At 55.8% G+C, this 26,600-nt stretch overlaps 1 protein-coding gene across 2 annotated transcripts; it reads left to right on the top strand.

Annotated features, from left to right (window-relative positions):
- The first annotated feature begins 996 nt into the window (after positions 1-996).
- On the top strand, positions 997-26,144 carry KAT8 (lysine acetyltransferase 8). 2 transcript variants are annotated; one of them, XM_086872172.1, is made up of 12 exons: positions 997-1,193; positions 3,238-3,312; positions 8,098-8,270; positions 9,584-9,637; positions 12,427-12,591; positions 14,143-14,232; positions 15,669-15,809; positions 16,633-16,726; positions 19,950-20,100; positions 22,906-23,060; positions 25,852-25,934; positions 26,118-26,144. In XM_086872172.1, the coding sequence occupies exons 1-11, from the start codon at positions 998-1,000 to the stop codon at positions 25,914-25,916; spliced, it is 1,359 nt and encodes a 452-aa protein (XP_086728298.1). In that variant the 5' UTR covers position 997; the 3' UTR covers positions 25,917-25,934; positions 26,118-26,144. The 2 variants fall into 2 exon arrangements, with proteins under 2 accessions (XP_086728298.1, XP_086728297.1); XM_086872171.1 differs by lacking the exon at positions 26,118-26,144 and having other exon boundaries at positions 25,852-26,048.
- The last annotated feature ends 456 nt before the right edge of the window (positions 26,145-26,600 follow it).

Genomic DNA, 26,600 nt, shown 5'->3' with positions numbered 1-26,600 from the left:
CAAAATTCCCCCCAAATTCCCTGAAATTTCTCCCCAAAATTCCCTCAAAATTCCCTGAAATTTCTCCCCAAAATTCCCTCAAAATTCCCCCCAAAATTTCCCTCAAAACTCCTTCAAAATTCTCTCAAATTCCCCCCAAAACTCCCCCTAAAATTCCCTTAAAATTCCCTTAAAATTCATACCAAAATTCCCACAGATTTCTCCCCAAAAATTCCCTCAAAATTCCATCGAATTCCCTTAAATTTCTCCCCCAAATTCCCTCAAATTTCCCCCCAAATTCACCCAAATTCCCTCAAGTTCCTCCCAAAATTTCTCCCCAAAATTCCCTCAAAATTCTCCCCAAATTCCCACAGATTTCTCCCCAAAAAATTCCCTCAAAATTCCCTCAAAATTCCCTCAAAATTCCACCAAATTCCCTTAAAATTTCCCCCAAATCCCCTCCCCCCCCTCCCGGTACCGCAGCGCTTCCATCGCTTCCGGAGGGGGGGAGGGGCAAAGTCCAAAAGGGCGATGGTGACGTCATCATTACGTCACTACCGGGAAGGGGAATCCCCCGGGGAATTCCTGGGAATTCAGGGTTTGGGATTTGGGGGGGAAATTTAGGAATTGGAGCCCAAAATTGGGGATTTCGGGGGGGAAATTTGGGGATTGGGGCGAAGATTTGGGAATTCTGGTGAAAATTTTGGGATCGGGGCGGAGATTTGAGGGGTTTGGGGTGGAAATTTGGGAGTTTGGGGTGGAAATTTGGGAATTCGGAGCCCAAATTTGAGGATTTTGGGGGGGGGGCAAAAATGGCGGCGTCCCCTGAGGGACGCCAGGCCCCGCCCCCAAAAGCGGCTTCCCGCCCTTTCCCCGTCTCCTAGCAACCGATTCCCGCCCTTTTCCAGTCTCCTAGCAACGCCAAGCCCCGCCCCCTCAGGCGCGGTTCCCGCCTTTTTCCCGTCTCCTGGCAACCCGCTCCCGCCTCGCTGTGACGTCACTTCCGTCGCGCTGCAAGATGGCGGCGGCTGCGGGCGGCGGGCCCGGGGAGGCCCCGGAGGCTCCCGGGGGTCCCGGGGGGGGTCCCGGGCCCGGGGGGGGTCCCGGGGGGGGTCCCGGAGCCGCTCGGGGCCCCCCGGGAGCGGCGCGGGACGCGGAGGTGGCGGTGGAGATCGGCGAGACGTACCTGTGCCGCAGGGCCGACGGCAGCTGGCGTGAGGGAACGGGGAAACTGAGGCACAGCGGGGAAACTGAGGCACAGCGGGGGGAAACTGAGGGGAAACTGAGGCACAGTGGGGAAACTGAGGCACAGCGGGGGGAAACTGAGGGGAAACTGAGGCACAGCCGGGAAACTGAGGCACAGCGGGGAAACTGAGGGGAAACTGAGGGGAAACTGAGGCACAGCGGGGAAACTGAGGCACAGCGGGGGGAAACTGAGGGGAAACTGAGGGGAAACTGAGGCACAGCGGGGAAACTGAGGGGAAACTGAGGCACAGCGGGGGGACACTGAGGGGAAACTGAGGGGAAACTGAGGCACAGCGGGGAAACTGAGGCACAGCGGGGAAACTGAGGGGAAACTGAGGCACAGCGGGGAAACGGGAAACTGAGGCACAGCGGGGGGAAACTGAGGGGAAACTGAGGCACAGCGGGGGAAACTGAGGGGAAACTGAGGGGAAACTGAGGCACAGCGGGGGGAAACTGAGGGGAAACTGAGGCACAGCGGGGGAAACTGAGGGGAAACTGAGGGGAAACTGAGGCACAGTGGGGAAACTGAGGCAAATTGGGGGGAAACTGAGGCACAGCGGGGGGAAACTGAGGGGAAACTGAGGCACAGCCGGGAAACTGAGGGGAAACTGAGGCACAGCGGGGGGAAACTGAGGGGAAACTGAGGCACAGCGGGGGAAACTGAGGCAAATTGGGGGGAAACTGAGGCACAGCGGGGGAAACTGAGGCAAACTGGGGGAAACTGAGATAAGCTGGGGGAAACTGAGGCAAACCTGAGGGGAAACTGAGGCACAGTGGGGGAAACTGAGGCACAGCGGGAGAAACTGAGGGGAAACCTGAGGGGAAACTGAGGCAGAATGGGGGAAACTGAGGCAAATTTGGGGAAACTGAGGCAGAATGGGGGGAAACTGAGGCAGAATGAGGGAAACTGAGGCAGAGTGGGGGGGGAAACTGAGGCTAACTGGGGATACTGGGGGCAAACTGGGAGCGGGAAGGGGAGCGGGAAATGGGGGGAGGCTCCCAGTTCCGTTACTGGTCCCAGTCCCTCCCAGTCCATCCCAGTTCATCCCAGTCCCTCCCAGTTGACCCCAGTCCCTCCCAGTTGCTCCCAGTTGACCCCAGTCCATCCCAGTCCCTCCCAGTCCATCCCAGTCCATTCCCAGTCCCTCCCAGTTGACCCCAGTCCATCCCAGTCCCTCCCAGTCCATCCCAGTCCCTCCCAGTCCATCCCAGTCCATTCCCAGTCCATTCCCAGTCCGTTCCCAGTCGCTCCCAGTTGACCCCAGTCCATTCCCAGTCCATCCCAGTCCATCCCAGTCCATTCCCAGTCCGTTCCCAGTTGACCCCAGTCCGTTCCCAGTTGACCCCAGTCCGTTCCCAGTCTGTTCCCAGTCCCTCCCAGTTGACCCCAGTCCATTCCCAGTCCCTCCCAGTCCATCCCAGTCCGTTCCCAGTCTCTCCCAGTTGACCCCAGTCCATCCCAGTTGACCCCAGTCCGTTCCCAGTTGCTCCCAGTCGCTCCCAGTTGACCCCAGTCCATTCCCAGTCCCTCCCAGTCCATCCCAGTCCCTCCCAGTCCCATCCCAGTCCCTCCCAGTCCCTCCCAGTTGCTCCCAGTTGCTCCCAGTTGACCCCAGTCCATCCCAGTTGACCCCAGTCCATTCCCAGTTGCTCCCAGTTGACCCCAGTCCCTCCCAGTCCCTCCCAGTCCATCCCAGTTGACCCCAGTCCGTTCCCAGTCCCTCCCAGTCCATCCCAGTCCCTCCCAGTTGAGCCCAGTCCGTTCCCAGTCCCTCCCAGTCCCTCCCAGTCGCTCCCAGTTGACCCCAGTCCATTCCCAGTTGACCCCAGTCCGTTCCCAGTCCATCCCAGTTGACCCCAGTCCATCCCAGTCCCTCCCAGTCCCTCCCAGTTGACCCCAGTCCGTTCCCAGTCCCTCCCAGTCCCTCCCAGTCCCTCCCAGTTGACCCCAGTCCGTTCCCAGTCCCTCCCAGTCCCTCCCAGTTGCTCCCAGTTGAGCCCAGTCCGTTGCAGACTCGGCCGAGGTGATCCAGTCCCGCCTGAACGAGCAGGAGGCGCGGGAGGAGTTCTACGTGCACTACGTGGGCTGTGAGTCCAATGGGGCATACTGGTTTATACTGGTTTATACTGGTTTATACTGGTTTATACTGGGAGGGGGCTGGGAGTCAACTGGGACACATTGGTTTATACTGGGAGGGGCTGGGAGGGACTGGGATTGACTGGGAGGGACTGGGAATGGACTGGGGTCAACTGGGATATACTGGTTTATACTGGGAGGGGCTGGGATGGGGCTGGGAGGGAACTGGGATGGACTGAGAGTGAACTGGGATATACTGGTTTATACTGGGAGGGACTGGGAGGGACTGGGAATGGACTGGGGTCAACTGGGATATACTGGTTTATACTGGGAGGGGCTGGGATGGGGCTGGGAGGGAACTGGGATGGACTGAGAGTGAACTGGGATATACTGGTTTATACTGGGAGGGACTGGGAGGGACTGGGAATGGACTGGGGTCAACTGGGATATACTGGTTTATACTGGGAGGGACTGGAGGACGTTCCCAGTGCTCCCAGTACAAACCAGTACAAACCAGTACAGGACAATGGGGACACAGCGGGTTCAATGGGGAGGATGGGGCTGTTCCCAGTGCTCCCAGTATAAACCAGTGCTCCCAGTTAACCGGCGCCTGGACGAGTGGGGGCTCAGGGGGGGCTCAGGGGGTTCCCAGTGCTCCCAGTACAAACCAGTACAGGACAATGGGGACACAGCGGGTTCAATGGGGAGGATGGGGCTGTTCCCAGTGCTCCCAGTATAAACCAGTGCTCCCAGTTAACCGGCGCCTGGACGAGTGGGGGGGTTCAGGGGGGGCTCAGGGGGTTCCCAGTGCTCCCAGTCCAAACCAGTGCTCCCAGTTAACTGGCGCCTGGACGAGTGGGGGGGCTCAGGGGGGGCTCAGGGGGGTTCCCAGTGCTCCCAGTATAAACCAGTGCTCCCAGTTAACCGGCGCCTGGACGAGTGGGGGGGCTCAGGGGGGGCTCAGGGGGTTCCCAGTGCTCCCAGTCCAAACCAGTGCTCCCAGTTAACCGGCGCCTGGACGAGTGGGGGGGCTCAGGGGGGGCTCGGGGCTGTTCCCAGTGCTCCCAGTCCAAACCAGTGCTCCCAGTTAACCGGCGCCTGGACGAGTGGGTGGGCTGGGGGGGTTCAGGGGGGGGTTCAGGGGGGTTCCCAGTGCTCCCAGTACAAACCAGTACAGGACAATGGGGACACAGCGGGTTCAGTGGGGAGGATGGGGTCAGTCCCAGTGCTCCCAGTATAAACCAGTGCTCCCAGTTAACCGGCGCCTGGACGAGTGGGGGGGCTCAGGGGGGGCTCGGGGCTGTTCCCAGTGCTCCCAGTATAAACCAGTGCTCCCAGTTAACCGGCGCCTGGACGAGTGGGGGGGCTCAGGGGGGGCTCGGGGTCAGTCCCAGTGCTCCCAGTATAAACCAGTGCTCCCAGTTAACCGGCGCCTGGACGAGTGGGGGGGTTCAGGGGGGGGTTCAGGGGGTTCCCAGTGCTCCCAGTACAAACCAGTGCTCCCAGTTAACCGGCGCCTGGACGAGTGGGGGCTCAGGGGGGGCTCAGGGGGTTCCCAGTGCTCCCAGTGCAAACCAGTACAGGACAATGGGGACACAGCGGGTTCAATGGGGAGGATGGGGCTGTTCCCAGTGCTCCCAGTATAAACCAGTGCTCCCAGTTAACCGGCGCCTGGACGAGTGGGGGGGCTCAGGGGGGGCTCGGGGTCAGTCCCAGTGCTCCCAGTCCAAACCAGTGCTCCCAGTTAACCGGCGCCTGGACGAGTGGGGGGGCTCAGGGGGGGTTCAGGGGGGTTCCCAGTGCTCCCAGTATAAACCAGTGCTCCCAGTTAACCGGCGCCTGGACGAGTGGGGGTTCAGGGGGGGTTCAGGGTGGGCTCAGGGGGGCTCCCAGTGCTCCCAGTCCAAACCAGTGCTCCCAGTTAACCGGCGCCTGGACGAGTGGGGGATCAGGGGGGGCTCAGGGGGGGCTCGGGGCTGTTCCCAGTGCTCCCAGTATAAACCAGTGCTCCCAGTTAACCGGCGCCTGGACGAGTGGGGGGGCTCAGGGGGGGCTCAGGGGGGTTCCCAGTGCTCCCAGTCCAAACCAGTGCTCCCAGTTAACCGGCGCCTGGACGAGTGGGGGGGCTCAGGGGGGGCTCAGGGGGGTTCCCAGTGCTCCCAGTACAAACCAGTGCAGGACAATGGGAACACAGCGGGTTCAGTGGGGAGGATGGGGCTGTTCCCAGTGCTCCCAGTCCAAACCAGTGCTCCCAGTTAACCGGCGCCTGGACGAGTGGGGGGGTTCAGGGGGGGTTCAGAGGGGGCTCGGGGCTGTTCCCAGTGCTCCCAGTCCAAACCAGTGCTCCCAGTTAACCGGTGCCTGGACGAGTGGGGGTTCAGGGGGGGCTCAGGGGGGGTTCAGGGGGTTCCCAGTGCTCCCAGTACAAACCAGTACAAACCAGTACAGGACAATGGGGACACAGCGGGTTCAATGGGGAGGATGGGGCTGTTCCCAGTGCTCCCAGTCCAAACCAGTGCTCCCAGTTAACCGGCGCCTGGACGAGTGGGGGGGTTCAGGGGGGGCTCGGGGCTGTTCCCAGTGCTCCCAGTCCAAACCAGTGCTCCCAGTTAACCGGCGCCTGGACGAGTGGGGGGGCTGGGGGGGTTCAGGGGGGGGCTCAGGGGGGTTCCCAGTGCTCCCAGTACAAACCAGTACAGGACAATGGGGACACAGCGGGTTCAATGGGGAGGATGGGGCTGTTCCCAGTGCTCCCAGTCCAAACCAGTGCTCCCAGTTAACCGGCGCCTGGACGAGTGGGGGGGTTCAGGGGGGGCTCGGGGCTGTTCCCAGTGCTCCCAGTCCAAACCAGTGCTCCCAGTTAACCGGCGCCTGGACGAGTGGGGGGGCTGGGGGGGTTCAGGGGGGGGCTCAGGGGGGTTCCCAGTGCTCCCAGTACAAACCAGTACAGGACAATGGGGACACAGCGGGTTCAATGGGGAGGATGGGGCTGTTCCCAGTGCTCCCAGTCCAAACCAGTGCTCCCAGTTAACCGGCGCCTGGACGAGTGGGGGTTCAGGGGGGGCTCAGGGGGGTTCCCAGTGCTCCCAGTCCAAACCAGTACAGGACAATGGGGACACAGCGGGTTCAATGGGGAGGATGGGGCTGTTCCCAGTGCTCCCAGTATAAACCAGTGCTCCCAGTTAACCGGCGCCTGGACGAGTGGGGGGGCTCAGGGGGGGGCTCAGGGGGGTTCAGGGGGGTTCCCAGTGCTCCCAGTCCAAACCAGTGCTCCCAGTTAACCGGCGCCTGGACGAGTGGGGGGGTTCAGGGGGGGCTCGGGGTCAGTCCCAGTGCTCCCAGTATAAACCAGTGCTCCCAGTTAACCGGCGCCTGGACGAGTGGGGGGGCTCAGGGGGGATTCAGTGGGGTTCCCAGTGCTCCCAGTCCAAACCAGTGCTCCCAGTTAACCGGCGCCTGGACGAGTGGGTGGGCTCAGGGGGGGTTCAGGGGGGTTCCCAGTGCTCCCAGTACAAACCAGTACAGGACAATGGGGACACAGCGGGTTCAATGGGGAGGATGGGGCTGTTCCCAGTGCTCCCAGTCCAAACCAGTGCTCCCAGTTAACCGGCGCCTGGACGAGTGGGGGGGTTCAGGGGGGGTTCAGGGGGGGCTCGGGGTCAGTCCCAGTGCTCCCAGTATAAACCAGTGCTCCCAGTTAACCGGCGCCTGGACGAGTGGGGGGGTTCAGGGGGGGGCTCAGGGGGCTCCCAGTGCTCCCAGTATAAACCAGTGCTCCCAGTTAACCGGCGCCTGGACGAGTGGGGGTTCAGGGGGGGTTCAGGGGGGGTTCAGGGGGGGCTCAGGGGGGGCTCGGGGTCAGTCCCAGTGCTCCCAGTATAAACCAGTGCTCCCAGTTAACCGGCGCCTGGACGAGTGGGGGGGCTCAGGGGGGGTTCCCAGTGCTCCCAGTACAAACCAGTGCTCCCAGTTAACCGGCGCCTGGACGAGTGGGGGGGCTCAGGGGGGGTTCAGGGGGGTTCCCAGTGCTCCCAGTCCAAACCAGTACAAACCAGTACAGGACAATGGGGACACAGCGGGTTCAGTGGGGAGGATGGGGCTGTTCCCAGTGCTCCCAGTATAAACCAGTGCTCCCAGTTAACCGGCGCCTGGACGAGTGGGTGGGCTGGGGGGGGCTCAGGGGGGCTCCCAGTGCTCCCAGTCCAAACCAGTGCTCCCAGTTAACCGGCGCCTGGACGAGTGGGGGGGCTCAGGGGGGGTTCCCAGTGCTCCCAGTATAAACCAGTGCTCCCAGTTAACCGGCGCCTGGACGAGTGGGGGGGCTCAGGGGGGTTCAGGGGGGGGTTCAGGCTGTTCCCAGTGCTCCCAGTCCAAACCAGTACAGGACAATGGGGACACAGCGGGTTCAATGGGGAGGATGGGGCTGTTCCCAGTGCTCCCAGTATAAACCAGTGCTCCCAGTTAACCGGCGCCTGGACGAGTGGGGGGGCTCAGGGGGGGTTCAGGGGGGTTCCCAGTGCTCCCAGTCCAAACCAGTACAAACCAGTACAGGACAATGGGGACACAGCGGGTTCAATGGGGAGGATGGGGCTGTTCCCAGTGCTCCCAGTCCAAACCAGTGCTCCCAGTTAACCGGCGCCTGGACGAGTGGGGGGGCTCAGGGGGGGTTCAGGGTGGGTTCCCAGTGCTCCCAGTACAAACCAGTACAAACCAGTACAGGACAATGGGGACACAGCGGGTTCAATGGGGAGGATGGGGCTGTTCCCAGTGCTCCCAGTATAAACCAGTGCTCCCAGTTAACCGGCGCCTGGACGAGTGGGTGGGCCGCGAGCGGCTGGCGCTCAGTAAGAGCCTGAAGGAGGCCGCCCAGAAGAGCTCGGAGCCGTTCCTGGCCGAGCTGGCCGAGCCCGAGCGCAAAATCACCCGAAACCAGAAACGGAAACACGACGAGATCAACCACGTGCAGAAGGTGGGGACACTGGGATGGGAACTGGGATAAACTGGGAGGGACTGGGATGGGGACTGGGGGGACTGGGGGGACTGGGAGGGACTGGGATGGACTGGGAGGGGACTGGGAGGGGTTAAATGGGGAGTGGGAGAGACTGGGATAAACTGGGATGGACTGGGAGGGACTGGGAGGGACTGGGATGAACTGGGATGGACTGGGGGGACTGGGATGGACTGGGAGGGACTGGGAGGGACTGGGAGGGACTGGGGGGACTGGGGGGACTGGGGGGGACTGGGAGGGAACTGGGAGGGACTGGGAGGGACTGGGGGGACTGGGAGGGACTGGGGGGGGACTGGGATGGGAACTGGGGGGGAACTGGGAGGGACTGGGATGGACTGGGGGGACTGGGAGGGACTGGGAGGGACTGGGGGGGACTGGGAGGACTGGGATGGGAACTGGGGGGGAACTGGGAGGGACTGGGGGGACTGGGGGGACTGGGAGGGGACTGGGAGGGGAACTGGGAGGGACTGGGATAAACTGGGATAAACTGGGATAAACTGGGAGGGGTTAAATGGGGACTGGGATAAACTGGGATGGACTGGGATGGACTGGGAGGGACTGGGAGGGACTGGGAGGGGACTGGGAGGGACTGGGAGGGACTGGGAGGGGACTGGGAGGGACTGGGAGGGACTGGGAGGGGACTGGGAGGGACTGGGAGGGAACTGGGAGGGACTGGGAGGGGACTGGGAGGGACTGGGGGGGACTGGGATGGACTGGGAGGGGACTGGGAGGGGAACTGGGAGGAACTGGGAGGGACTGGGATAAACTGGGATAAACTGGGAGGGGTTAAATGGGGACTGGGATAAACTGGGATGGACTGGGATGGACTGGGAGGGACTGGGAGGGGAACTGGGAGGGACTGGGGGGACTGGGATGGGAACTGGGAGGGGACTGGGATAAACTGGGAGGGACTGGGAGGGAACTGGGAGGGACTGGGAGGGGATTGGGGGGACTGGGATGGACTGGGAGGGACTAGGATAAACTGGGAGGGACTGGGATAAACTGGGGTAAACTGGGAGGGAACTGGGATAAACTGGGATGGACTGGGAGGGGTTAAATGGGGACTGGGATGGACTGGGACAAACTGGGATGGACTGGGATGGGGTTGGGGGGCACTGGGACGGACTGGGAGCACTTTGAGCACTGGTCCAGACTGGTCCAAACTGGTCCGTGCTGGTTTTTACTGGTCCAGACTGGTTCCTACTGGACCAAACCGGTCTGTACTGGTCCGTACTGGTCCGTACTGGTCCTTACTGGTCCGTACTGGTTTGCAGACCTACGCCGAGATGGACCCGACCACGGCGGCGCTGGAGAAGGAGCACGAGGCCGTGAGTGGGGGAGGGGCGGGGAGCGCTGGGGGGGGTTGGGACCCTCCAGGTGTGTCCAGGTGTGCCCAGGTGTGCCTGGGTGTGTCCAGGTGTGTCTGAAACACCCCCAGGTGTGTCCAGGTGTGTCCAGGTGTGTCCAGGTGTGTCTGAAACACCCCAGGTGTGCCCAGGTGTGCCCAGGTGTGTCCAGGTGTGTCCAGGTGTGTCCAGGTGTGTTCTGGGTGTGTCCAGGTGTGCCCAGGTGTGTCCAAGTGTGTCCAGGTGTGTTCTGGGTGTGTCCAGGTGTGTCTGAAACCCCTCCAGGTGTGCCCAGGTGTGCCCAGGTGTGTCTGAAACACCCCCAGGTGTGTCCAGGTGTGCCCAGGTGTGTTCTGGGTGTGTCCAGGTGTGCCCAGGTGTGTCTGAAACACCCCCAGGTGTGTCCAGGTGTGTTCTGGGTGTGTCCAGGTGTGTCCAGGTGTGTTCTGGGTGTGCCCAGGTGTGTCTGAAACACCCCCAGGTGTGTCCAGGTGTGTCCAGGTGTGTTCTGGGTGTGCCCAGGTGTGTCTGAAACCCCTCCAGGTGTGTCCAGGTGTGTTCTGGGTGTGTCCAGGTGTGTCTGAAACACCCCCAGGTGTGTCCAGGTGTGTCCAGGTGTGTCCAGGTGTGTCCAGGTGTGTCTGAAACACCCCCAGGTGTGTCCAGGTGTGTCCAGGTGTGTCTGAAACACCCCCAGGTGTGCCCAGGTGTGTTCTGGGTGTGCCCAGGTGTGTCTGAAACACCCCCAGGTGTGTCCAGGTGTTCCCCAGGTGTTTTCCAGGTGGGTTCTAGACTGGGTTCTAGGTACGTTCTAGAGCAGGTTCTAGACTCGGTTCTAGGTGCGTTCTAGACTCGGTTCTAGAACGTTCTAGATCGGTTCTAGACTGGGTTCTAGAACGTTCTAGATCGGTTCTAGACTCGGTTCTAGACTCGGTTCTAGACTCGGTTCTAGATTGGGTTCCAGACTGGGCTCCAGCTGTCCCCAGGTGTGTCTGAAACACCCCCAGGTGTGCCCAGGTGTGCTCAGGTGTGTCCAGGTGTGCCCCGGGTGTTCCCAGGTGTGTCCAGGTGTTCCCAGGTGTTCCCAGGTGTGCCCAGGTGTGCCCAGGTGTGCTCAGGTGTGCTCAGGTGTGTCCAGGTGTGCTCAGGTGTTCCCAGGTGTGTCCCAGGTGTGCTCAGGTGTGCTCAGGTGTGCTCAGGTGTGCTCAGGTGTGTCACGTGTGTCCCCACAGTTCCCCAAGGTGAAACACCTGGACAAGATCCACACCTGGGGGGGATTTTGGGCCGATTTTGGCCGTTTTTGGGCCGATTTTGGCCGTTTTTGGGCCATTTTAAACGGGATTTTTTGGGAATTTCACCATTCCAGGTGTGCCCAGGTGTGCCCAGGTGTGCCCAGGTGTGTCCAGGTGTGTCACCTGTGTCCCCACAGCTCCCCAAGGTGAAACACCTGGACAAGATCCACACCTGGGGGGGATTTTGGGCCGATTTTGGCCGTTTTTGGGCCGATTTTGGCCGTTTTTGGGCCATTTTAAACGGGATTTTTTGGGAATTTCACCATTCCAGGTGTGCCCAGGTGTGCCCAGGTGTGCCCAGGTGTGTCCAGGTGTGTCACCTGTGTCCCCACAGCTCCCCAAGGTGAAACACCTGGACAAGATCCACACCTGGGGGGGATTTTGGGCCGATTTTGGCCGTTTTTGGGCCGATTTTGGCCGTTTTTGGGCCATTTTAAACGGGATTTTTTGGGAATTTCACCATTCCAGGTGTGCCCAGGTGTGCCCAGGTGTGTCCAGGTGTGCTCAGGTGTGCTCAGGTGTGTCACCTGTGCCCCCACAGCTCCCCAAGGTGAAACACCTGGATAAGATCCTCACCTGGGGGGGATTTTGGGCCGATTTTGGCCGTTTTTGGGCCGATTTTGGCCGTTTTTGGGCCATTTTAAGCGGGATTTTTTGGGAATTTCAGCATTCCAGGTGTGTCCAGGTGTGTCACCTGTCCTTCACCTGTGCCCCCACAGTTCCCCAAGGTGAAACACCTGGACAAGATCCACACCTGGGGGGGATTTTGGGCCGATTTTGGCCGATTTGGGCCGATTTTGGCCGTTTTTGGGCCATTTTAAACGGGATTTTTTGGGGATTTCACCATTCCAGGTGTGCCCAGGTGTGCCCAGGTGTGTCACCTGTCCCTCACCTGTCCCCACAGATCACCAAGGTGAAACACCTGGACAAGATCCACACCTGGGGGGGATTTTGGGCCGATTTTGGCCGGTTTTGGGCCGATTTTGGCCATTTTTGGGCCATTTTAAACGGGATTTTTTGGGGATTTCACCATTCCAGGTGTGCCCAGGTGTGCCCAGGTGTGTCACCTGTCCCTCACCTGTGCCCCCACAGTTCCCCAAGGTGAAACACCTGGACAAGATCCACACCTGGAGGGGATTTTGGGCCGATTTTCGCTGGTTTTGGGCCGATTTTGGCCGTTTTTGGGCCATTTTAAGCGGGATTTTTTTGGGAATTTCAGCATTCCAGGTGTGCCCAGGTGTGCTCAGGTGTGCTCAGGTGTGCTCAGGTGTGTCACCTGTGTCCCCACAGCTCCCCAAGGTGAAACACCCGGACAAGATCCACACCTGGGGGGGATTTTGGGCCAATTTTGAGCCGATTTTGGCCGATTTTGGGCCGATTTTGGCCGTTTTTGGGCCATTTTAAGCGGGATTTTTGGGGGAATTTCAGCATTCCAGGTGTGCCCAGGTGTGCTCAGGTGTGTCACCTGTGTCCCCACAGATCACCAAGGTGAAGTACGTGGACAAGATCCACATCGGGCACTACGAGATCGACGCCTGGTACTTCTCGCCCTTCCCCGAGGATTACGGGAAACAACCGAAACTGTGGATCTGTGAATTCTGCCTGAAATACATGAAACTGGAGAGGAGCTACCGGATACACCTGGTGAGCACACCTGGACACACCTGGGGACACCTGGGGACACCTGGGGACACCTGGGGACACCTGGGGGGGCTGGACACACCTGGGGACACACCTGGATCTGTGAATTCTGCCTGAAATACATGAAACTGGAGAGGAGCTACCGGATACACCTGGTGAGCACACCTGGGCACACCTGAAACACACCTGGGGACACCTGGGGACACCTGAAACACACCTGAAACACACCTGGGGACACCTGGGATACACCTGGGGACACCTGGACACACCTGAAACACACCTGGACACACCTGAAACACACCTGGGGGGGCTGGACACACCTGGGGGCACACCTGGACACACCTGGCACACACCTGGGGGGGCTGGACACACCTGGGATCACACCTGGATCTGTGAATTCTGCCTGAAATACATGAAACTGGAGAGGAGCTACCGGATACACCTGGTGAGCACCTGAAACACACCTGAAACACACCTGGGGACACCTGGGCACACCTGGGGACACCTGGGGACACCTGGGCACACCTGGGGACACCTGGGACACATGAAACACACCTGGGGACACCTGGGGGGGCTGGAGACACCTGGGCACACCTGGGGACACCTGGGGACACCTGGGCACACCTGGGGACACCTGGGGACACCTGGGGACACCTGGGGACACCTGGACACACCTGGGACACACCTGGGACACACCTGGGGACACCTGGGGGGGCTGGGGACACACCTGGGGACACCTGGGGACACCTGAAACACACCTGGGGACACCTGGGACACACCTGGGGGGGCTGGGGACACACCTGGGGACACCTGGGACACACCTGGGGGGGCTGGGGACACACCTGTGATACCTGTTCTGCCGTTTCCTCACCTGTGTGACCTGTCCTGTATCGCTTGTGCATCACCTGTCACTCACCTGTCATTCACCTGTTGTATCTCACCTGGCTCACCTGTGCAACGTCACCTGGCTCACGTGTCTCACCTGTTCAATCTCACCTGTCTCACCTGTCTCACCTGTCTCACCTGTCTCACCTGTCTCACCTGTCTCACCTGTACAATCTCACCTGTGCAATGTCATCTGTCCCTCACCTGTGCAGGGTCAGTGCCAGTGGCGGCAGTACAGTGTCACACCTGTATCTCACCTGTCTCACCTGTCGTCTCTCACCTGTGCAGGGTCAGTGCCAGTGGCGGCAGTACAGTGTCTCACCTGTCTCACCTGTGTCTCACCTGTATCTCACCTGTCTCACCTGCGCAGGGTCAGTGCCAGTGGCGGCAGTGCAGTGTCTCACCTGTTCACACCTGTCTCACCTGTCTCACCTGTACAATCTCACCTGTGCAATCTCACCTGTCTCACCTGTCTCACCTGTACAATCTCACCTGTCTCACCTGTCTCTCTCACCTGTCTCACCTGTGCAGGGTCAGTGCCAGTGGTGTCAGTACAGTGTCTCACCTGTCTCACCTGTCTCACCTGCACAGGGTCAGTGCCAGTGGCGGCAGTACAGTGTCACACCTGTCTCACCTGTCTCACCTGTCTCACCTGTCTCACCTGCGCAGGGTCAGTGCCAGTGGCGGCAGCCGCCCGGGCGGGAGATTTACCGCAAGGGGAACATCTCGGTCTATGAGGTGGACGGCAAAGATCACAAGGTGAGACACAGGTGGGTGTGTGCACAGGTGTGTGTGCAGGTGTGTGTGCAGGTGTGTGCACAGGTGTGTGTACAGGTGTGCAGGTGTGTGCACAGGTGTGTGTGCAGGTGTGTGTACAGGTGTGTGTGCAGGTGTGTGTGCAGGTGTGCACAGGTGTGTGCAGGTGTGTGCACAGGTGTGTGTGCAGGTGTGTGTACAGGTGTGTGTGCAGGTGTGTGTGCAGGTGTGCACAGGTGTGTGTGTGCGGGTGTGTGGGTGTGGCCCCAGGTGTGTGTGCAGGTGTGCACAGGTGTGTGTGCAGGTGTGTGTGCAGGTGTGTGTGTGGGCGTGGCCCCAGGTGTGTGTGCAGGTGTGGGTGGGTGTGTCCCCAGGTGTGTTTAGCTGTACCCCAGGTGTGTTCAGGTGTGCCCAGGTGTGTCTCAGATCTATTGCCAGAACCTGTGCCTGCTGGCCAAGCTGTTCAGGTGTGCTCAGGTGTACCCCAGGTGTGTTCAGGTGTACCCCAGGTGTACCCCAGGTGTACCCCAGGTGTACCCCAGGTGTACCCAGGTATGTTCAGGTGTGCCCAGGTGTACCCCAGGTGTGTTCAGGTGTATCAGGGGTGTGTTTAGCTGTACCCCAGGTGTGCTCAGGTGTGTCCCAGGTGTACCCAGGTGTATCCAGGTGTACCCCAGGTGTGCCCAGGTGTACCCAGGTGTACCCCAGGTGTGTCTCAGATCTATTGCCAGAACCTGTGTCTGCTGGCCAAGCTGTTCAGGTGTGCTCAGGTGTACCCCAGGTGTGCTCAGGTCTGTTCAGGTGTGCTCAGGTGTATCAGGGGTGTGTTCAGGTGTCCCCAGGTGTCCCCAGGTGTGCCCAGGTGTGTTCAGGTGTGCTCAGGTGTATCAGGGGTGTGCTCAGGTGTCCCCCAGGTGTACCCAGGTGTGTTCAGGTGTACCCCAGGTGTGCCCAGGTGTACCCCAGGTGTACCCAGGTGTCCCCCAGGTGTACCCAGGTGTCCCCAGGTGTATCCAGGTGTGCCCAGGTGTATCCAGGTGTACCCAGGTGTGCTCAGGTGTATCAAGGGTGTGTTTAGGTGTACCCCAGGTGTGCTCAGGTCTGTTCAGGTGTGCTCAGGTGTGTCTCAGATCTATTGCCAGAACCTGTGCCTGCTGGCCAAGCTGTCCAGGTGTGTCCAGGTGTGTTCAGGTGTGTTCAGGTGTCCCCCAGGTGTCCCCAGGTGTACCCAGGTGTGCCCAGGTGTGCCCAGGTGTGCCCAGCTGTACCCCAGGTGTGTCTCAGATCTATTGCCAGAACCTGTGCCTGCTGGCCAAGCTGTTCAGGTGTGCTCAGGTGTGTTCAGGTGTGTTCAGGTGTGTTCAGGTGTATCAGGGGTGTGTGTAGCTGTACCCCAGGTGTGCTCAGGTGTACCCAGCTGTACCCCAGGTGTGTCTCAGATCTATTGCCAGAACCTGTGCCTGCTGGCCAAGCTGTTCCTGGATCACAAGACTCTCTACTTCGACGTGGAGCCCTTCGTGTTCTACCTGCTCACCGAGGTGGATCGGCAGGGGGCGCACATCGTGGGCTACTTCTCCAAGGTGAGCACACCTGGGCACACCTGGGCACACCTGGGGGGTCTGGGACACACCTGGAGGGTCTGGGAACACACCTGGGCACACCTGGGACACACCTGGGGGGTCTGGGAACACACCTGGGCACACCTGAGGGGTCTGGGACACACCTGGGGACACTTGGGAAACACCTGGGACACACCTGGGCACACCTGGGGACACCTGGGGGGTCTGGGGGCACACCTGGGAAACACCTGGGACACACCTGGGCACACCTGGGGACACACCTGGGGATACACCTGGGGGGTCTGGGCACACCTGGGGGGTCTAGGACACACCTGGGCACACCTGGGACACACCTGGGGACACCCAAAACACACCTGGGGACACACCTGGGGACACCTGGGGGTAACTGGGGAACACCTGGAGACACCTGGGCACACCTGGGGATACCTGGGCACACCTGGGGGGGTCTGGGCACACCTGGGGGGGTCTGGGAACGCACCTGGGGGCACCTGGGCACACCTGGGACACACCTGGGGCACACCTGGGGACACCTGGAACACACCTGGGGACACCTGGGCACACCTGGGACACACCTGGGGCACACCTGGGGACACCTGGAACACACCTGGGCACACCTGGGGGTACCTGAACAAACCTGTCCCAAAATAATATCCCCACAAAAACCCCAAAAATTCCCAGAAAAAAACCCAAAAACCCCCAAAATCCCCCAAATCCCCGATTCTTTCCCCGCCTCCCCTCCCCCCCCCGCCCCTCCCCCTCCCGGAAGTGGCGGAATTTTCCGGAAGCTCCCGGAATTCCCGGTTTTTTTTGGGGGGGGGGTCAGGAGAAGGAATCCCCGGACGGGAACAACGTGGCGTGCATCCTCACCCTGCCCCCGTACCAGCGGCGCGGCTACGGGAAATTCCTCATCGCCTTCAGTGAGCGCCGGAACCTTCCGGAAACATGGGGGGAAAAATGGGGAAAATGGGGAAAAATTCAGGGAAAATTTGGGGAAAAATTGGGAAAAAATGGGAGAAAAATGGGGAAAAATTCAGGGAAAAAATGGGGGAAAAAATGGGGGAAATTGGGAAAAAATTCCTGTCCCTGCGGCTACGGGAAATTCCTCATCGCCTTCAGTGAGCGCCGGAACCTTCCGGAACCTGCCGGAAACACGGGGGGAAAAATGGGGAATAATGGGGGAAAATTGGGAAAAATTCAGGGAAAAATTGGGGAAAAATTGGGGGAAAATTGGGGAAAAATTGGGGGAAAATGGGGAAAAATTGGGGGAAATTGGGGGAAAAATTGGGGAAAAATTCAGGGAAAAATGGGGAAAAATTGGGGAAAAAATGGGAAAAAAATGGGGGAAATTGGGGGGAATTAAGGGAAAAAATGGGGGAAAATTGGAGGAAAAATGGGGAAAAATTGGGGAAAAAATGGGGGAAATTGGGGAGAAAATGGGGGGAAAATGGGAAAAAATGGGGGGAATTTGGGGAAAAATTGGGAGAAAAATTGGGGGGAATTTGGGGAAAAAATGGGGAAAAAATGGGGGAAAATGGGGAAAATGGGGGGAAAAATTGGGGGAAAATTTTGAAAAAATTGGGGGAAAAATGGGGAAAAATTGGGGAAAAAGTGGGGAAAAAATGGGGGGAAAATGGGGAAAAATGGGGAGAAATTGGAAGGAATTTGGGGAAAAAGGGGGGAAAAAATGGAGAGAAATTGGGAAAAAATGGGGAAAAAAATGGGGAAAAATTGGGGAAAAATTGGGGAAAAATTCAGGGAAAAAATGGGGGGAAAATTCCTGTCCCTGTGGCTACGGGAAATTCCTCATCGCCTTCAGTGAGCGCCAAAAAAATGGGGGAAAAATGGGAAAAAATGGGAAAAAATTGGGGAAAATGGGGAAAAATTCAGGGAAAATTTGGGAAAAATTCGGGGAAAAATTCGGGGAAAAAATGGGGGGAAAATTCCTGTCCCTGCCCCCGTACCAGCAGCGCGGCTACGGGAAATTCCTCATCGCCTTCAGTGAGCGCCGGAACCTTCCGGAAACATGGGGGGAAAAATGGGGAATAATGGGGGAAAATTGGGGAAAATGGGGAAAAATTCAGGGAAAATTTGGGAAAAATTCGGGGAAAAATTGGGGGAAAAAATGGGGGGAAAATTCCTGTCCCTGCCCCCGTACCAGCGGCGCGGCTACGGGAAATTCCTCATCGCCTTCAGTGAGCGCCGGAACCTTCCGGAAACACGGGGGGAAAATGGGGAAAAAATGGGGGGAATTTGGGAAAAATTCAGGGAAAATTTGGGGAAAAATTGGGGGAAAATTGGGGAAAATGGGGAAAAATTGGGGGAAATTGGGGGAAAAATTGGGGAAAAATTCAGGGAAAAATGGGGAAAAATTGGGGAAAAAATGGGAAAAAAATGGGGGAAATTGGGAAAAAAATGGGGAAAGAATGGGGGGGAAAAGGGGGAAAAAATGGGGGAAAATTGGGGAAAAAATTTGGGAAATTGGGGGAAAAATGGGGAAAAATTGGGGAAAAAATGGAGAAAATTGGGAAAAAAATGGGGAGAAATTGGGGAAAAATTGGGAAAAAATGGGGGAAAAAGGGGGAAAAGTTGGGGAAAAAATGGAGGGAATTGGGGAAAAATGGGGAAAAATTGGGGAAAAAATGGGGGGAAAATTGAGGAAAAAATGGGGGGACAAATAGAGAAAAATGGGGAAAAATTGGGAAAAAAATGGGGGAAATTGGGGAAAAAATGGGGGAATAATGGGGGAAAAAATGGGGCAAAATTGGGGAAAAAATTGGGGGAAATGGGGAAAAATTCAGGGAAAAAATGGGGGGAAAATTCCTGTCCCTGCCCCTGTACCAGCGGCGCGGCTACGGGAAATTCCTCATCGCCTTCAGTGAGCGCCGGAACCTTCCGGAAACACGGGGGGAAAAATGGGGGAAAATGGGGAAAAATGGGGGAAAATTCAGGGAAAAATTGGGGAAAAATTGGGGGAAAATTGGGGAAAAATTGGGGGAAAATTCAGGGAAAAATGGGGAAAAATTGGGGAAAAAATGGGAAAAAAATGGGGGAAAAATGGGAAAAAAATGGGGGAAATTGGGGGAAAAATGGGGAAAAAATGGGGAGAAATGGGGAAAAATTGGGGGAAATTGGGGGGAAAATGGGGAAAATTGGGGGAAAATTGGGGAAAAATTGGAAGAAAATTGGGGAAAAAATGGGGGAAATTGGGGGAAAATTGGGGGAAAAATGGGGGGAAATGGGGGGAAAATTGGGGGGAAAAAATAGAGAAAAATGGGGAATAATTGGGGAAAAAATGGGGAAAAATGGGGAAAAAGATGGGGGGAAAATGGGGGAAATTTGGGATAAAATTCCTGTCCCTGCCCCCGTACCAGCGGCGCGGCTACGGGAAATTCCTCATCGCCTTCAGTGAGCGCCGGAACCTTCCGGAACCTGCCGGAAACACGGGGGAAAAATGGGGGGAAAATGGGGGGAAATGGGGAAAAATTCAGGGAAAAAATGAGAGGAAATTGGGGAAAAAGTGGGGGAAAAATTTTGAATGAATTTTGGCTGAATTTAAGATGAATTTGGGATAAATTTGAGATAAATTTGTGATGAATTTGGGATGAATTTGGGATAAATTTGGGATAAATTTGGGATGGATTTGGGATGAATTTTGTGATGAATTTGGGATAAATTTGGCTGAATTTGGGATGAATTTGGGATAAATTTGGGATAAATTTGGGATAAATTTGGGATGAATTTTGTGATGAATTTGGGATGAATTTTGGCTGAATTTAGGATGAATTTGGGATAAATTTGGGATGGATTTGAGATAAATTTGTGATGAATTTGGGCTGAATTTGGGATGAATTTTGGCTGAGTTTGGGATGAATTTGGGATAAATTTGGGATGGATTTGGGATGGATTTTGTGGTGAATTTGGGATGAATTTGGGATAAATTTTGGCTGAATTTAGGATGAATTTGGGATAAATTCCGAATAAATTCGGGACAAATCCCCTGACAAACTTCACCATTTCCCCTCCCCGATTCCAGAAACTTCCCTGGGAATTCCCCGCCCCCCCCCAGGATTCCCGCTGGGATTTTTGGGGGGGATTCTGTGGATTTTGGGGGATTTTTGGGAATTCTTTGGGAATTTTCAGGCTACGAGCTGTCCAAGCTGGAGAGCACCGTGGGCTCCCCCGAGAAGCCGCTCTCGGACCTGGGCAAGCTCAGCTACCGCAGCTACTGGTCCTGGGTGCTGCTGGAGATCCTCAGGGACTTCCGGGGGACCCTCTCCATCAAGGACCTCAGGTGGGACCAGTTCAGACCAGTTCGGACCAGTTCAGGCCAGTTCAGACCAGTTCAGAGCCAAAAATCCCCATAGAAATCCATGGAAATCCATAGAAACCAGTATAAACCAGTATAAACCAGTATAGACCAGTATAGACCAGTGTCCCCCCCTGGTTCCTCAGGGACTTCCGGGGGACCCTCTCCATCAAGGACCTCAGGTGGGACCAGTTCAGACCAGTTCAGACCAGTTCAGACCAGTTCAAACCAGTTCAGAGCCAAAAATCCCCATAGAAATCCATAGAAACCAGTATAGACCAGTATAGACCAGTGACCCCCCTGGTCCTGGGTGCTGCTGGAGATCCTCAGGGACTTCCGGGGGACCCTCTCCATCAAGGACCTCAGGTGGGACCAGTAAAAACCAGTTTGGACCAGTTCAAACCAGTATAGACCAGTATAAACCAGTTCAGAGCCAAAAATCCCCGTAGAAATCCATGGAAATCCATGGAAACCAGTTCAAACCAGTTCAAACCAGTATAGACCAGTGTCCCCCCCTGGTTCCTCAGGGACTTCCGGGGGACCCTCTCCATCAAGGACCTCAGGTGGGACCGGTTCAGACCAGTTCAGACCAGTTCAAACCGGTTCAAACCAGTTCAAACCAGTATAGACCAGTATAAACCAGTATGGACCCAAAAATCCCCATAGAAATCCATGGAAATCCATAGAAACCAGTTCAAACCAGTTCAAACCAGTTCAAACCAGTCCAAACCAGTTCAAACCAGTATAGACCAGTGTGGATAAAGGCAGTGTGGGGCACTGTGGGCTGGAAGTGGTCAGGGGTCACTCAGGGGTCACTCAGGGTCACTCAGGGGTCACTCAGGGGTCACTGAGGGGTCACTCGGGGTCACTCAGGGGTCACTCAGGGTCACTCAGGGGTCACTCAGGGGTCACTCGGGGTCACTCAGGGGTCACTCAGGGTCACTCAGGGTCACTCGGGGGTCACTCGGGGTCACTCAGGGGTCACTCGGGGTCACTCGGGGTCACTCAGGGGTCACTCAGGGGTCACTCAGGGGTTACTCTGAGGTTACTCAGGGGTTACCAGACCGACATCATCAGCACGCTGCAGTCGCTGAACACGGCACTGTCAGTGACACAGGGTGGGTCGGTGATGGGTCAGTGGTTACTCAGGGGTTACTCACAGGTTACTCACACGTTACTCAGCCAGATGACGAGCATCACGCAGACCGACATCATCAGCACGCTGCAGTCTCTGAACACGGCACTGTCAGTGACTCGGGGTGGGTCAGTGATGGGTCAGGGGTTACTCACAGGTTACTCAGGGGTTACTCAGAGGTTACTCAGGGTTTACTCCATGGTTACTCAGCCAGATGACGAGCATCACGCAGACCGACATCATCAGCACGCTGCAGTCCCTGAACACGGCACTGCCAGTGACACAGGGTGGGTCAGGGATGGGTCAGGGGTTACTCAGGGGTTACTCACAGGTTACTCACAGGTTACTCACACGTTACTCAGCCAGATGACGAGCATCACGCAGACTGACATCATCAGCACGCTGCAGTCGCTGAACACGGCACTGTCAGTGACACAGGGTGGGTCAGTGATGGGTCAGGGGTTACTCACAGGTTACTCAGGGTTTACTCCATGGTTACTCAGCCAGATGACCAGTATTACCCAGACCGACATCATCAGCACGCTGCAGTCGCTGAACACGGCACTGTCAGGGACACAGGGTGGGTCAGTGATGGGTCAGGGGTTACTCACAGGTTACTCAGGGGTTACTCACAGGTTACTCAGAGGTTACTCATGGGTTACTCAGCCAGATGACGAGCATCACGCAGACCGACATCATCAGCACGCTGCAGTCGCTGAACACGGCACTGTCAGGGACACAGGGTGGGTCAGTGATGGGTCAGTGATGGGTCAGGGGTTACTCACAGGTTACTCACAGGTTACTCACAGGTTACTCACAGGTTACTCACAGGTTACTCAGGGTTTACTCCATGGTTACTCAGCCAGATGACGAGCATTACCCAGACCGACATCATCAGCACACTGCAGTCGCTGAACACGGCACTGTCAGTGACACAGGGTGGGTCGGTGATGGGTCAGGGGTTACTCACAGGTTACTCACAGGTTACTCACACGTTACTCAGCCAGATGACGAGCATCACGCAGACCGACATCATCAGCACGCTGCAGTCCCTGAACACGGCACTGTCAGTGACACGGGGTGGGTCGGTGATGGGTCAGGGGTTACTCACAGGTTACTCAGGGGTTACTCAGAGGTTACTCACAGGTTACTCATGGGTTACTCAGCCAGATGACGAGCATCACGCAGACCGACATCATCAGCACGCTGCAGTCCCTGAACACGGCACTGTCAGTGACACAGGGTGGGTCAGGGATGGGTCAGGGGTTACTCACAGGTTACTCACAGGTTACTCACAGGTTACTCACACTTTACTCAGCCAGATGACCAGCATTACCCAGACTGACATCATCAGCACGCTGCAGTCTCTGAACACGGCACTGTCAGAGACACAGGGTGGGTCAGTGATGGGTCAGGGGTTACTCAGGGGTTACTCACAGGTTACTCACAGGTTACTCACAGGTTACTCAGGGTTTACTCCATGGTTACTCAGCCAGATGACGAGCATTACCCAGACCGACATCATCAGCACGCTGCAGTCGCTGAACACGGCACTGTCAGTGACACAGGGTGGGTCAGTGATGGGTCAGTGATGGGTCAGGGGTTACTCAGGGGTTACTCACAGGTTACTGAGGGGTTACTCACACGTTACTCAGCCAGATGACGAGCATCACGCAGACCGACATCATCAGCACGCTGCAGTCCCTGAACATGGTCAAGTACTGGAAGGGGCAGCACGTGATCTGCGTCACCCCCAAGCTGGTGGAGGAGCACCTCAAGAGCGCCCAGTACAAGAAACCGCCCATCACCGGTGGGTAATTAGCGCCCCTCGTTAATTAACCGACACTAATTAACACCCGTCGTTAATTAACTGACACTAATTAACGCCCCTCCTTAATTAACCCCCGCTAAATAGCGCCCCTCGGTGGTTAAACACCGTTAATTAGCGCCCCTACTTAATTAACCCACACTAATTAACACCCCTGCTTAATTAACCCACGCTAATTAACGCTTCTGCTTAATTAACCCACGCTAATTAGCGCCCCTCCTTAATTAACCCACGCTAATTAGCGCCTCTGCTTAATTAACCCCCACTAATTAACGCCTCTGCTTAATTAACCCTCGCTAAATAGCGCCCATCGGTGGTTAAACACCATTAATTAGCGCCCCTCATTAATTAACCCGCACTAACTAACTCCCCTCCTTAATTAACCCACACTAATTAACACCCCTGCTTAATTAACCCACGCTAATTAACGCCTCTGCTTAATTAACCCACGCTCATTAGCGCCCCTCCTTAATTAACCCACGCTAATTAGCGCCCCTCCTTAATTAACCCACGCTAATTAGCATCCCTGCTTAATTAACGCCTCTGCTTAATTAACCCCTGCTAATTAACGCCTCTGCTTAGTTAACCCCCGCTAAATAGCGCCCCTCAGTGGTTAAACACCGTTAATTAGCGCCCCTCTTTAATTAACTCGCACTAATTAGCGCCCCTCCTTAATTAACCCACGCTAATTAACAACCCTCTGCTTAATTAACCCCCGCTAACTAACGCCCCTGCTTAATTAACCCACACTAATTAACGCCTCTCCATAATTAACCCCTGCTAATTAACGCCTCTCCTTAATTAACCTGCACTAATTAACGCCTCTCCTTAATTAACCCCCGCTAATTAGCGCCTCTGCTTAATTAACCCCCACTAATAGGCGCCCCTCCTTAATTAACCCCCGCTAACTGGCGCCCCTCGGTGGTTAAACACCGTTAATTAGCGTCCCTCGTTAATTAACCAGCACTAATTAGCGCTCGTTGGTGATTAAACAGCACTAATTAGCGCCCCTCGGTGATTAACCGCCACTAATTAGCGCCCCTCAGTGATTAAGTGCCATTAATTAGCGCCCCTCGGTGATTAAACAGCACTAATTAGCGCCCATCAGGGATTAACCGCCATTAATTAGCGCCCCCTCAGTGTTTAAATGCCGTTAATTAGCGCCCCTTGTTAATTAACCACCGTTAATTGGCGCCCCCCCCCCCCAGTGTGAGGGGATGGTTCGGTCTGGGGGCGCTGGGGTGAGGTTGGCTCGTTAATTGGGGGTCATTAATTAGTTGGCTTTGCTTAATTAGTTGTGGGTAATTGGTGGGTGTTTGGTGAGGGTTTTAATGAGTTTTTGTATAAGGGCACGCTCGTTAATTAACACAATTTAATTAATTGATAATGGCACCTCCCCCCCGTGATCACCGTTAATGGTTCGGTCCAGAAACCCCCCTGAAGTTCCCCCATTAATGACCAGACACAAATTAATTAATTGCTGTTAATTATTGCAGTCTCTTTAATGAGTTTCTGTGCAGGAGCTCGCTCGTTAATTAACACAATTTAATTAATTAATAATGGCACCTCCCCCCCCGTGATCACCGTTAATGGTTCGGTCCAGAAACCCCCCTGAAGCTCCCCCATTAATGAACAGCCACAAATTAATTAATTACCATTAATTACTGCAGTCTCTTTAATGAGTTTCTGTACAGGAGCTCGCTCATTAATTAACACAATTTAATTAATTAATAATGGCACCTCCCCCCCCATGACCACCATTAATGGTTCAGTCCAGAAACCCCCCTGAAGCTCCCCCATTAATGAACAGCCATTAATTAATTACCGTTAATTATTGCAGTCTCTTTATTGAGTTTCTGTACAGGAACACGCTCGTTAATTAACACAATTTAATTAATTAATAATGGCACCTCCCCCCCGTGATCACCGTTAATGGTTCAGTCCAGAAACCCCCCTGATGCACCCCCATTAATGACCAGACACAAATTAATTAATTACCATTAATTACTGCAGTCTCTTTAATGAGTTTCAATGCAGCAGCACGCTCGTTAATTAACACAATTTAATTAATTGATAATGGCACCTCCCCCCCCATGACCACCATTAATGGTTCAGTCCAGAAACCCCCCTGAAGCTCCCCCATTAATGAACAGCCATTAATTAATTACCATTAATTACTGCAGTCTCTTTAATGAGTTTCAATGCAGCAGCACGCTCGTTAATTAACACAATTTAATTAATTAATAATGGCACCTCCCCCCCCGTGATCACCGTTAATGGTTTGGTCCAGAAACCCCCCTGATGCTCCCCCATTAATGACCAGACACTAATTAATTAATTACCATTAACTGCAGTTTCTTTAATGAGTTTCTGTACAGGAGCTCACTCGTTAATTAACACAATTTAATTAATTAATAATGGCACCCCCCCCATGATCACCGTTAATGGTAAAGTCCAGAAACCCCCCCATTGATGATCAGCCACTAATTAATTAATTACCATTAATTCCTGCAGTCTCTTTAATGAGTTTCTCTTTCAGGAACGTGTTCATTAATTACTGGCACTTCTCTAATTAATCCTCATTAATTAATTAATCCATTAATGAGCAATAATTGCTGTTAATTCCCCGTTTATCGCCATTAACGGCTCTCGTTAATCACCCCTAATTAATCCAATTAAAGCCCTTCTCGTGTAATTCTCCTCCCCTGTTGATGTGGCCGGTTAATTATGCTAATGAGGCTAATTAGCGCTAATGACGCTGTGTTAATTGCAGTGGATTCCATCTGCCTGCGCTGGGCGCCGCCGAAGCACAAACAGGCCAAGGTGGCCAAGAAGTGAAAGCGGCGATTCCGGAAAATTCCTGGGAGTTCCAGAAAATTCCGGGGGTTCCGGAAAGTTCCAGGAGTTCCAAAAAATTCCAGGGGTTCCGGAAAGTTCCAGGAGTTCCAGAGAATTCCGGGGGTTCTGGAAAGTTCCGGGGGTTCCGGAAAGTTCCGGAAAGTTCCGGGGAATTCCAGAAAATTCCAGGAGTTCCGGAAAGTTCCGGGAATTCCAGAAAGTTCCGGGAATTCCCAACAAATTCTGGGAGTTCCGGAAAGTTCCGGGAGTTCCGGAAAGTTCCGGGAGTTCCGGAAAGTTCCGGGGGTTCCGGGAGTTCCGGAAAATTCCGGGGATTCCCAACAAATTCCAGGAGTTCCAGAAAGTTCCGGGACTTCCAGAAAGTTCCGGGAGTTCCGGAAAGTTCCGGGGATTCCAGAAAATTCCGGGGGTTCCGGAAAGTTCCGGGATTTCCGGAAAGTTCCGGGGGTTCCGGAAAGTTCCGGGAGTTCCGGAAAGTTCCGGGAATTCCCAACAAATTCCAGGAGTTCCAGAAAGTTCCGGGAGTTCCGGAAAATTCCAGGAGTTCCAGAAAGTTCCGGAAAGTTCCGGGAATTCCCAACAAATTCCGGGAGTTCCAGAAAGTTCCGGGAGTTCCGGAAAGTTCCAGGAGTTCCCAGCAAATTCCAGGAGTTCCGGAAAATT

The sequence above is a fragment of the Cyanistes caeruleus genome, chromosome 39 (genome assembly GCF_971803275.1).
Source record: "Cyanistes caeruleus chromosome 39, bCyaCae1.hap1.1, whole genome shotgun sequence".
Lineage (NCBI taxonomy): Eukaryota > Metazoa > Chordata > Aves > Passeriformes > Paridae > Cyanistes > Cyanistes caeruleus.
This window is presented reverse-complemented; position numbering and strand designations above follow the sequence as displayed.

Bases quoted from the DNA above. Each gene is read 5' to 3' on its own strand.
- KAT8 (XM_086872172.1), top strand. From the start codon at position 998: ATGGCGGCGGCTGCGGGCGGCGGGCCCGGGGAGGCCCCGGAGGCTCCC. The intron at 15,810-16,632 runs GTGAGCACACCT...GGGGGGGGTCAG, and splicing joins TCGTGGGCTACTTCTCCAAG to GAGAAGGAATCCCCGGACGG. The intron at 20,101-22,905 runs GTGGGACCAGTT...CACGTTACTCAG, and splicing joins CTCTCCATCAAGGACCTCAG to CCAGATGACGAGCATCACGC.